At 49.0% G+C, this 12657-nt stretch overlaps 1 protein-coding gene across 4 annotated transcripts in view; it reads left to right on the forward strand.

Annotated features, from left to right (window-relative positions):
* The window catches only part of Csmd2 (CUB and Sushi multiple domains 2), a 553245-nt gene that overhangs the window by 432011 nt on the left and 108577 nt on the right, over nucleotides 1–12657 (forward strand). For all 4 annotated transcript variants that reach the window (XM_029539695.1, XM_021199594.2, XM_029539696.1 and 1 more), the window contains 2 exons: nucleotides 5711–5902; nucleotides 9250–9388. In XM_029539695.1, the coding sequence (XP_029395555.1) occupies nucleotides 5711–5902; nucleotides 9250–9388 (331 nt within the window). The remainder of the gene's footprint in view (nucleotides 1–5710; nucleotides 5903–9249; nucleotides 9389–12657) is intronic.

The following is a 12657-nucleotide window of genomic DNA, read 5'->3' on the forward strand; positions in this document are numbered from 1 at the left end:
CTCCCTCCCTCCCTCCTTCCCCCTCTCTCTCACACACACAGTGTATGTGCATGTGCCCGAGTACACACAAAAATATTTCCATGCATGCCGAGCTCACTTGGCTAGGGAACGCCAGCAGATGGGAGCTGCTCAGGTTCTAAGAAGCACACTCGTGGAGAAGTCCATGATGCCAAGGCCACTGTAAACATCAAGAGAAGTGTTCTAGAGAAGGTGTTATCCAAATTCACGCTTAAAGGATGAATAGAAGTAAGTGAGAAAAGCGAGTATCTGAAGGATGGAGTGGTCAAAGCCATGGAAAGATGCTAGCAGGCTGGGCTTCAGAGGCTCTGTGGACCCTCACAAACAGGAGGTGTGAAACAGGACATCTTGGCTGCAGAGAACACTGAGGGGGAAGAGTGGGTTCTGAAATAGAATGTGGTCCCTTGGGGTGAATGGGGGGGATGTTGAGGAAGACTCGGGACCCAGTGGTGTAGGTCTCTGGTCTGGAAGTGTCCTGTTGTGTCCTCTGGTTCTTTTTTGAGTGCAGGTCTTGGAAAGGACCGGAAGCCAAGCATGAGAGTGATCTTAGTAATCTCACTTTAATTAAGTGTGCACAGCAGTGGCCAGTTTCAGGGCCGCATGTCAAAGACCTGCCCCAAACTGGCAATACTCAAATGCCCAGGTCCTGAGTTGGCTGATCTTCCAGAACTCAGCATCTCCGGACTTTCTCTTCTGTCTCCCAACTTCCTGAGCAACTAAGGCTGGGGGATTCATGGATTCTGTATTCATGGATTCAGCCAATCCTGGACCAAAAATTCTGGGTGTGTGTGAGGAGAGGGAATCACATCTGTACTGGTCATATACAGTTGTTTTTCTTGTAATTATTCCTAATCAATATTGTATAATAGCTATCTCCATATTATATGTTAAGTATTAGAAGTAATCTGCAGATGGTTTAGCATACACCAGGGATCATATGGCTTATAAGCACCATTTTTACACAAGGGACTTAAGCATCATGGATTTCAGTATTCATGCCTGGAGAATGTCTGGAACAAGTCTCTCCAGGATACTGAGGGAACCTGGACATAGTAACTTGTCCACACAGCATATGTGCCATCTTCTGCCCTGGCATTTCCGGTCTATTCTCGAAGCTCCATGGAATATTAATTGGTACAGAAAAAACCCAAATGTGCATGACCCATGAGCCATGTTGGAAAGAGGCTTGGTGGAGGCCAACCTACGCAGATTATCTGTAAAGCTAAGGCAGCGTCTGAGATCGTTCCAGGTGCTCACACCCATAAATTCAAAACGTGTCTGGTAAGTCACACTTTCCAAATGTATTTGACCAGGAATGACCTTTTTTTTTGAGGCTGTCTCAGGAGACTGGCCTTTCATGGAGCAAACGTTAGCAATTGCTGGGATGAGCAATAGAAGCAAGAGAAGATTCCCAGCCTACGGGGGGGGGGGGTGTGTGTGGAAGACTCCCGGGCACTCTCTCGGGGAAGGAGCAACATGAATACTTAAAGCACACGTGCAGTGCATGTTCTCTGACTGTGCGCACACTGACAGAGATGGCTTAAAACAGGATCCCAGATAAGCACCCCACAGATCTGCACCATCAAAACTCCTCTGTGTCCTCATGGTAGCCCCACAGGATGGTCCCTAGGCACCCTCCTGTGTGAACCACCTAAGTAAGGCTCACTTCTGCAGCTCTTGCATGCATTGGCCGGGCCCAGCTCCCAGGAGTCAGAGTGGTCACCATTCTTCAAGGTTTGTCTCCAAAGCTGCTGCCTCCTAATCTCCCTGTTCTGAATTAGTTGCTGCAGCCTCTGGCTCCCCCAAGCATCTCGCTTCTGTTTCTCTAGTGCCAGCCAATACCGGCCCTCCTGCTCATCTTGAGTGGCGTCTCCCTGGCATCACACATCTCTCTTAAAGTGTGAAGGCTAAGCAGACCTCTCGGGCTCCCTGGAATCCATGTATGCTACACATGAAGAACGCACGAGAAGGGGCTGGGGGGTTCCCTGACACCAGTGTTTCCCTGGGCAATCTCATACTGATCAGAGCAATCACAACTACCTAGCCCGGGGTTGCAGAAAGGCCATGACAGCCTGGCCCCCGTGCTCTGAGTACACCGGAGGAGGTTGAGGAAAGGTCACCCTTTCTGTAGCTGTCATCAGTTAGCAAATACCAGGACTCCTCTCTCGGGAGAGGAAATGGCTTACCACACATGAACCTGGTAGTGCATGTTTGATGAGGGATTGGGCAGAAATGCCAGGCATGATTAGCACAAGCTGCTTGGCTTTATTAAGTAAACACGACTGTGCAACAGCTAACATCCTGTCAGTACCCGGAGGATCTAGCCTTTCCCTGGAGGCTTTGGCAAGCTGCTCAAATCCAGGAGCACTCAAGAGAGAACCTGAGACCCACAAGAGGTGACCGGGCAGCGTGATCTCAGCCATCACAGAGCAGGCGGCAGCTAAGCTCCCCACTAGATCATCTCTTAAGAGTTTTGACAGAAACGGGTTGCCACAGACACTATTATGAATCCACACTGCAGATACAGGCTGTGTGGTTTCTCACACAAGGTCACAGAGTTAATAAGCAGCAGAGTCTGAATCGAAACCCATGTGCCCAGGATTCCCAAACCTGGTGCTTAATCACTGCATTTCTGTTGCCTAGCATATAAATAACCTTTCTGAGTGTGGCCAGAACTGCAAGCTGTTTTTCTCCCAGGGAATCATTTACATATGTACAGCACCCCGTGACGCTGGGAATGAAAGCTAAGTCTGTTTTTAATTGGGAAGGCAGAAGATAATTCTTATTTGACTTTCTAAATAAGTTCAGCGAGTGTCAAACGGTGATGATCTGTTCATTCATTCATTCATTTATCCAGCAAATATTTACTAAGGACTGTGGTGGGCTGAGTCCCAAGGACCCTGGGGATGGAGTGATGAGCAGAACGGTCTCTGTTGGCAGAGAGATGCCAGGGGATGATAGACAAGGAAGAAGCAAACAAGTAAATTAGCAAGATTGTTACAGATTGTGCTGGGACAAGAACAGAACAGGATACCATGATGAAAACCACAGTCGGGAAGGTTAAGGGTGAGCCCAGTAAGGGGATGAAGGAGGCCTGTCTAAAAAGTGGTCTGGAGCCAAAAACTGAACATCAAGGTGGAGCTGGCATAAGAGACTTGCTGCGGGGTCATTCCAGACAAACAGAAGGTGTGCAAGGTCTTGTGAGGGGGAGGAGGCAGGGGCATGAGCAGACCATGTGGGAAGATGTTTAGAACTGTGGCTGGAATATAGTGATGGAGCATTGTTTAAAGTGAATAAAAGTAAGGGATAGTTTTAGCATCCTCAAAAGGGGAGGGCTTGAGATAGGATGGCAGATGGGCATGGCGGCACAAGACTGTGGCCCTGGGCCACCCGAGGAGGCTGAAGCCTTGGGAGGTCAAGGTCAAGGATTGCCTGCACAGCTTAATAAGATCCTGTCTAAAAGTGTAAAATGTTCAAAACAGGGTCATGATGAAGTATTTGCCTAGCTCGAAGAAGCACGAGGTTCAACTCTCAGATTGTTTTCTCAAAAGGGAAAGAGGGGACAGAAAAGCAGAAAGAGAGAAGGAGCAACAAAGGGAGGGAGACATAAAAAGAAAAAAGAAAGGAAGGGGAGATAAGACCCCACATAGCGGGCTTTGACAGAGCGCTCTGTCCAAGACTCCAGTCCTTCAGCCTTTGTGGTCCATGTGGCTTGGTACAACTCACTTTCTTCCTTCAAAGCACGAAAGCAGGATGATCTGTAAACAAATGACCATTGCTTGTGTCTCAATAAAACTTTATTTGTGGAAATAAGCGCAGAGGCAGATTTGCTTGTGGGCTGTAGTTTGGCAGCTGCAGCCTTTGGTGTTGTGGAATCAAAGGTAGCATGCCATTCAATCCCAGATCTTGTATTGAGTGATGTTGGCGACAGGCTCTCAGGCGGGGCTGCCACTCCTTGGCCATGGTCACTGAAGTGCTTCTGGTGGCAAGGCAGAACAGGTGTATCTCCCTTGGACGTTGGAAGCCATAGATAGACCAGAATCTATTGGAGGCTTCATGCCTTTGTGTAAAAAGCCAATGTGAACTGTATACGCTGGGTCACAGCAGAGCCTTCGGTTGGAGTGTAAAATAAGTCTCCCAATTGTGGGCTCGGGAGCTGTAGGTAAATCACAGGATCTTCAGAAAATTCTTGCCTCTGGGATCTGCAGAGCAAATGCTACAGGGACAGGTCCTGCCATCTGCTCAGGGTTGGGGAGGCAGCTAGGGCATGATGGCTGCCTCAGTTCTTCCTCTGCCCTTGCCAGTGACCACTGTCACCTCCCTGCCTCCGTCACCAGCTGTAGCAACAGCACCATCCTCCTTGTCTCATGACTCACTGACGGTGATGTTATGCCACCATGTAGGCTGAATTTCTTTGGGTCATGCTTTCTCCCTCCCTCCTCCCCTCCTTCCTCCCTCCTTTCCTCCCTCCCTGCCTCCCTCCTTCCCTGCCTCCCTCCCTCACTCACTCCTTTATTCATTTATTCCTTCCTTCCACCCTTCTACTCCCTGCTTACCCTATAAACTCGCTCCCTGTTAGACATAGTTAAACACCACTTCACAAACCTCTCCTCCGCTGCTGAGCCCCGCCCCCACTTTTACACATGTATGTATATGTTATTTGTATGGCCTGCATGCATAAATACATGCTCTCACGTATGGAGGTCTGTGCGTGTCTGACTTGGTTTGGAGGCCAGGGTTTGATGCTGGGTGTCTTCCTGGATCATGCTACGATTTTCTTGCTGAGAATCTCCCCTGTAACCAAGGCATCCCAATTCAGTCATCGTAGCCAGGCAGCGTGTCTCAGAGATCCCTTGAGCCCACTTCCCAAGTGCTGGGACTCTGGGCCAGCTGCCATGGTCACATGGTTTTCCCAAGGGATCTCTGGTCCTTGTGCTCTCGCCCCCAAGTCATCTGCCCAGCCCCTGCTCTGAGTTTTTAATACAGACCAGCCACTCGGGTTGATTCTGTGCTCAGTTCTGCCCCTGGCTACAAATATCTGATTTTTCCCCCTAAACATGGTGCAGGTCTAAAGGGTCCGTGGCTATTTTGACATAGGGAGAGTCCTGACCTCAGCAGACTCCCTGCGACCCTCAGGGGCAACCCTAGCAGGCCAACCCCAAACCCTTCCCAAATTCTTTGGCTTAGCTCTGCAGTGTTCAAACCGTATTTCCCCTCATTCAAACTGATCATGGCACGAGGTAGCCAAAGCTTTGTCTGGGGAACAACGTTAGTATTTGTAAACGTAATTCATTTCTGCAATCATAACAATGCAACCAAACTTTCAAAATACATCTGCTGCTAAATCAGTGGCTCTCAACCTTCCTAATACCGCGACCCTTTAATACAGCTCCTCATGTCATGGTGACCCCCAACCATAACATTATTTTGTTGCTACTTCATGACTGTAACTTTGCTACTACTATGAACCGTAATGTAAATATCTGCTATGCAGCCCCAGAGGGGTCGTGACCCACAGGTTGAGAACCACTGTGCTAGCTGCCCAGTGGTCACAGTGAGGTGTTGGTCCAGTGGTGACGGTGATATAAATGGGTCAGGCTGGTGGATACAACGACATAACTCCCCTGTAGTGGTCACTGCCGAGGGCAGGGATGATCAGCAGAGCTGATGAGCTTCTCTTCTCTTGCCTCAGTGTCCACCGCAACCTCCTGCAATGACCCCGGAGTCCCGCAGAATGGGAGTCGGAGTGGTGACAGCTGGGAAGCCGGCGATAGCACAGTGTTCCAATGTGACCCAGGCTATGCTCTTCAGGGAAGTGCAGAGATCAGCTGCATGAAGATCCAGAACCGATTCTTCTGGCAGCCCAGCCCGCCCACCTGCATCGGTACAGAGCAGCTTCGGGTTTCCGCTCCTCTCTCCAGTCTTGGGGTTGTGGGCACCAGGCTCCTCTACACAGCAGGCAGCTGCCTTTCGAGCCTGGGGCCAGGAGAATGGTTCAGCAAAATGATACAGAAAACCCAGTTTTCCTATACACACTCACGCAAACATGCATACACAGTCACAAACACAGACACAGGTACACACACACACACACAAATACACACATACACACAAATACACACACACACACACACACACACATATGCAAACACACATCCCATGAACTTTCAAAAATGACCTCAGAGAGTTCTGAGCCAGGCACATCTGTCCTCTTGTCTCTAGCCTGTTGTCTAGGCTGAATGGGTCATCCCGGTTCGGATGATCAGCAGATTCCAGGGGCAAAGGAAAGACTTTTCTCCCTCTCCTGGGAACTGCTGACTGCCTGGATTAGGGCTCCTGAGATCTACCCTTTGTCTTAAAAATCTCCCCATTCAACAGATGAAGGCTCTTTTTTGTTGTTGTTGTTTTGTTTTGTTTTTCGAGACAGGGTTTCTCTGTGTAGCCCTGGCTGTCCTGGAACTCACTTTGTAGACCAGGCCGGCCTCAAACTAAGAAATCCACCTGCCTCTGCCTCCTGAGTGCTGGGATTAAAGGCGTGCACCACCACGCCAGGCTCAGATGAAGGCTCTTAATAATAGCAATAGTAATAATAATCCTCACATGCCCCAGGTGCTCACATGCTTGCTGCTCTTCTTCTCCCTGAGTGAAATGATGAACTCAGTTGCTGCCTATGCCCATGGCTGGTAGACACAGAAAAGTAAAGAGACCAACCAGGCAGTGGTGGTACCCAGTTTTAATCCCAGCACTCAGGAGGCAGAGGCAGGCAAATCTCTAAGTTGTGGATAGCCTGATCTTCAGGATGGCCAGACCTATGTATACAAAGAAACCCTGTCTCAAAAGGGGGGAAGAGAGAGAGAGAGAGAGAGAGAGAGAGAGAGAGAGAGAGAGAGAGAGAGAGAGGAACGATGGCCACTTGAGTCCGAGCATGTGCTGGGCTCACACTAGACATTTGCTTAGATGACCCCATTTAGCTTTTCCCTGCAGCTCCCTGAATTTAGCACCATTCCCTCATTATAGCTACAGAAACCAAAATAGACAAATTTGGATATCTTGTCCCAAATTGCAAAGCTAAGAAACACAAGAGCCAAGATTCCCACCCACGCCAGGCTGAGCACAAAACCCCTGCTTTCCCACCCCCAATGCATCCTCCCTGCTAGAGACAGACTTAGGGGACTTCCTGAGAGCTCTCCCAGCTGCGTTCACCCTGAAAGTTTCCCCGGTAAGGACCACCCTGATATCCGAGGCCTGGTCTTGACTTGCCCCAGCTCTGGGATGTGGTTCTGAAAGCGAGACATTGGATCCAGTTCCTTGGTGGAAATGGGGTTAGCTCACGAACCAAAGAGACCCTAGAACCAGCTCAGTGTTGTGAAGAAGCGGGGTGTGCAGACAATCAGACCGAAGCACGGGCTGAGAATCTGTCATTCACTGGGGAAATTGTTCAAGTCTTAGCCTGGGATCCTCACCTGTGAGGGGAAATGCGAATTTCCCTGGTGGCATTGTAGAGAGACAAGATATCAGGCCTCATCTCCTTGGATGCTGTCCTCCTTCCTCTCTGCCCCCAATGCCCTTCTTTATTTGTATTTCAAATCCTTGAGCTTCCTTCCTCCCAGTGAGCCGGACTCCAGTGTGGGGTGCGGGGTGGGAATGGCTCTGCTGAGAAGCTCCCGGAGGCCCCTGTGACCCCTCTCAGTGTCCCCTGTCCCACAAAGCTGTGATCCTTTTAATATACTTTCCAGAAAAGTAAGTTCTGCACCAGCACCCTGAGAAGGGCTGGGCTGGGCTGGGCTGGGCTGGGCTGGGCTGGGCTGGGCTGGGCTGGGCTGGGCTGGGCTGGGCTGGGCTGGGCTAGGCTGGGCTAGGCTGGCCTGATAGGCTGCAGCTGGGCATCGAGCAGGCCAGTGAGGTTAATTCAGCTTTCACTGCACACGCTTCTGCACATGACCTCAGGGAGGGCGCCTCCTCTCACAAACAGATTGGAAATCCCAGTGATGAGCCCCTCGTTTCCAGCTCTTTGGCAGTCTGCCACGAACAGAGCTAGCTGGCCCTGATGGCCCTGCCTTACAGGAGAGAAACAAAGAAAGGAAGCAAATATTTGTCGAACATTTTCTGTGATGGATGCCAGGCTAGCTCTAGCCCCATTCCCTGTGAAGTCAGCACATGAGCTCTGGTTCCTGGGTTCGAGTCTGGCTTCTCCACAAGGGGTGCTAGGGGTCATCTGAACAAAAGCCATGTCAAAGCTGAGGTCTGAAATACACACACACACACACACACACACACACACACACACACCCGATGCAATGAGCTACCTGGGACCTGTTAGAGGCTAAAGGAGGCCCATGGGGAAAACAGCTTGCTGGATCCCTGGCTACCCTGTCCTCCCCATCTGTCGAGAAGTCCACCAGCACAGGAGTGCGTGGCCACTGTGGACTTAGGAGGGATTGCAGCACATTGGTCCTGATGAGGGGCATGTGCATCCTTAGGCAAGGAGTAAAGCTGGAAGGCATCTGGGATCCAAACAGATGCTAGCAGAGCTGGCAGCCAAGGAGATCAACAGTGCTTGGCAGGCAAACATGATGGTGAGATACCCTACACAGGAAGATGGAGTAAACACCCACGAGGCTTTCCTGAACTCATAAGACAGTGAGAAGATGGCATGTACTTCATATGCCTGAAAGACAACAGTGACACCATTTTGACCATGAGACCTCTCCACTAAGCATCATAGACACCCCCTAAGGGAGACATCACCTCCTTTTAACACATGAGAAATATATGCAAGTTAGGTAATTTCCCTAAGGTCACAGCCAGGAAGAACCTGGTTTTTGTTTTTGTTTTTTTCTTAAGATAATTTATTGGAAGCTGAAGATTCAGCTAGGTTGATAGAGGACTTGCCTAGCATACACAAGACCCTAGGTGCCGTCTTCAGCACCATGCCAAATGAGGCATGGTGGCAAATCACCTGTGATTCCAACACTCGGGAGGTAGAGGCAGAGAGATTAGGAATTCAAATTCATCCTTCACTACATAGCAACTTAGAGACCAATCTTGGCTACACAAGACCCCGTCTCAACAACAACAACAACACAACAACAACAGGTTTTTTATGTGTGTGTGTGTGTGTGTGTGTGTGTGTGTGTGTGTTTTTACTGAGGTGAATGTACATCATATAAAATGGCCTATTTTTAAGTGACCAAGTAAAGGGGACAGATTTTCCTCGCCTTCTCTCCTCAGCTCCTTGTGGGGGAGACCTTACTGGGCCATCAGGAGTCATTCTGTCACCAAACTACCCAGAACCCTACCCACCAGGCAAGGAGTGTGACTGGAAAGTGACCGTCTCTCCAGACTACGTCATCGCCCTGGTATTTAACACGTATGTACCTTTCCCGGGCTGGGAGACCAAGGGTTTTGAGACCGAGGGGGTTGAGGACCTGGGTGGCCAGGTGAGTCCTCACAGGTGTGTGGCAGAGTTCTCAGGTCCAAGGGCAAGAGAGAGTCAGAGATGGGGAGGGGCTCCAGCATCCACTGGCTCTCTTCTCTGCCCTGGGACCTGTGTCTGCTGTATCCTTGCAATAGTTTCCGAAGCAGCTAACCCTCTTTCTCTTACACTTTTGTGGCTGCTAATCACAAAGGAGCCCTAACCTGGGTCTCCGTGTCCTAACTTGTTGGCTGGCCCTCTCCCCAGCGCCACCTTCCATCCTGATGCTTTGCAGGTCTCCGAGACCTTCCCACCCAACCCGTGCACTCACACCTTCATTCCATTCCCAGACAGTTCTCCAGAGATCTGCCTTATCCCCTCCCTGCTTCCTCCCTCCAGGGGCCTTCTGGACTACGAAAGCCTGGCTACTGCCCCAACAGTCCCATTAGGAACTTTTCTGATAGAAGACTCCAGTGTGGGCTGGGGAGGTGGCTCAGTCAGTGTTTGCCACACAAGTCTAAGTCTCTCCACTTAAAAGGCCAGGCGTGGTGACTCATGGTTGTAATCCCAGCACTGGGGAGGCAGAGATAGGCAGCTAGCTTCCCCGAGGAACTACTTGGCAAGCTCCAGGCTAGTGAGAAATTCTCTCTCAACACACAAGGTGAATAGCTCTTGGAGGAACAATGTCCAAAGGTGACTGCTGTATGGTGTATGGTATAGGTGACCACTGTATAGTACGTATGTACTATATGTATGTGTACGTACGTACACATGACAGCAAATCCCCACATCTCTGTCTTCACGCTACTGCTTCCTGCCTCGACTTGACCCTTTATCATCTTCCACCCCAACAATGTCTTATTCTTCACACCGGCCACCCTGTCTCATCTAGCCTTCCAGGGTACTCTCTCTTACAGGCAACTTAATAGCAAAGAAGCAAACAAGCAAGCCCTTTATTTATTTACTTATTTATTTAATCCCTTAATAAATCTACTCTCTTTGTAAGTGAGTTTGAATTTCTGAGTTTGGCTTCTACAGTCTGATGCACATCCATCTGTCCAAGCAGGCCACCATCCACTCTGTGCCCAGAGCTCCAGTCAGACTGAATGCCTGGTGGTTTCCTGAATCTCAAAGCCTCATGCGTGCCTATCTTACTTCTGCCTCCCAGTGACTTTCTTGTTTCCCTTCCTTGTCCCACTGCTGAGAGTCGTCTCAGTCCCTGGGATAAGCTCTGGCTGGACCCCCATGGAAGCCTGAGTGTGTCCCTCCCTAGAGACTGAACATTTTATAGACCCTATGTTATACACTATTGACCATTCTGTACTGTCAGGAGCATGACCCACGGTAGCCATGTTGTTTGTTCTGAAGGAGTTACTTTATTAAGTGTGTATCAAGCCAAAATCAAAAGAATAACTAAGGAGTGAGAGAGCAAACTATGATCAAGGCAGGTGTTCAAAGCAGCCAGCAGATGTCAACGGGGAAGGCCATTTGGGGCAGCCAGCTGGAGTTGCAAATGAAGCCTGCCCCAGGCAGGACAGAGCAGCCCTTCTGGTGAGATACTCAAGTGAAAGAAGAAATAGCAACAGATAGAGATGACATCATTCAATCAGACACCCACAACACCATACAAAACCAACTGGGGAAGCTGAGGCAGCAGGAGGTACCAAGTGAGCATTGCTCCATAGGTGAGCATCCCATGGCTGAGCTTGGTGTGGACAGACTTCTGACTTCTCTTTCCCACTGTAGGCACTCTTATATAACTGGATAAACAGCAGTAACGTCTGTTGAACATTTCACCTTGAGAACAACGAGGTGTTCTCAAGAACACAGAATGTTCACTCCCAGGATCTTCACTGTTTTGTCCTTCCAGTCACAGAGTTAGGGGAAGTCCACTTATTCCTGGAAAGGACTTAAAGGACACTTTGAGACACACCTGCTTGGATCTGAAATGTGGAGGTGAGGATGCCCACTTTGAGAGTCAGCTTCTCAGTGGGCTGAAACAGCTAGTGACAATCTACCAGTGTCGTGGCCATTATGTTAGCAGAGAATCCACTACTTTCAGCACCAGCTAGTTCAGAAAGGTAAGGCATGTGTCTAGCATGTCCTCTGTCCTTGGCACCAGACATGGTGTTGGGCATCTTAGGAGGATTCAGGAAAACTCCAATGACATAAAGAAGGCAGGGAGAGATAGAGGCAGAAAAATGCTGCTTCCTCCAGAGTATGGTGGCTCATGCCTGCATCCCCAGCACTGAAGCAAGATAGCAATGAGTTCAAGAGTTCCAGGCCATCCTAGGCAGTAGTGTGAAAGTGTCTCAAAAGTGAGATAGACAGATGATAGACAGACAGACAGACAGACAGACAGACAGACAGACAGACAGATAGGTAGATAGGTAGGTAGATAGATGATAGATAGATAGATAGATAGATAGATAGATAGATAGATAGATAGATAGATAGATGAATAGATAGATGAATAGATAGATAGATGATAGATAGATGAATAGATAGATAGATAGATAGATAGATAGATAGATAGATGAATAGATAGATAGATGATAGATAGATAGATAGATAGATAGATAGATAGATAGATAGATAGATAGATAGATGATAGATGGATGGATAGATAGATAGATAGATAGATAGATAGATAGATAGATGAGGTCATTCCACAATTTGTGACCAAGACAACCTCATCCAGAGCCTTTCTCTAAAGACTTTTGAAAGAACGGGTAGTTTCCAGAATGAGGAAACCATGTCACTCAGAAAAAGGAAGCAGCCCTGCAGCCAACACTGGTGTGGGAAGACTCTATGTACAGAGGACACACATCTGTGTCCTTAGACACCCACTCTGTCTCCCTGCTCACACTGCCCTCTTTGCCACAGTCCTAGCCAGGTTGTGGCCCCTCTCTACATCATGTGTCTTGGCTAAAGGGTAGAAAGGGCCACTTCATTCTCAGTCTAACCGAATGGTCCATCTCAGTGTCCCTGCCCATTCCAGGGCTCAAGTGCCTTTGCATCAGAAATCTGTTTTCTGAAAGCACATTTACTTGTCAGCCCTTTCATCTCTTTACACTTGATTTAGTAAAAATTGCCTTTATATTGGACACACGCTTAAGAGGAGAATCATGCATGAGAGAGCAGGCCGACATTAAGACTTATCAGATACACACCACGCAGAGTTCCAAAAGGGGTGAGCCAGCTAACACACACACACACACACA

The sequence above is a fragment of the Mus pahari genome, chromosome 6, assembly GCF_900095145.1.
Source record: "Mus pahari chromosome 6, PAHARI_EIJ_v1.1, whole genome shotgun sequence".
In the NCBI taxonomy this organism is placed as follows: domain Eukaryota; kingdom Metazoa; phylum Chordata; class Mammalia; order Rodentia; family Muridae; genus Mus; species Mus pahari.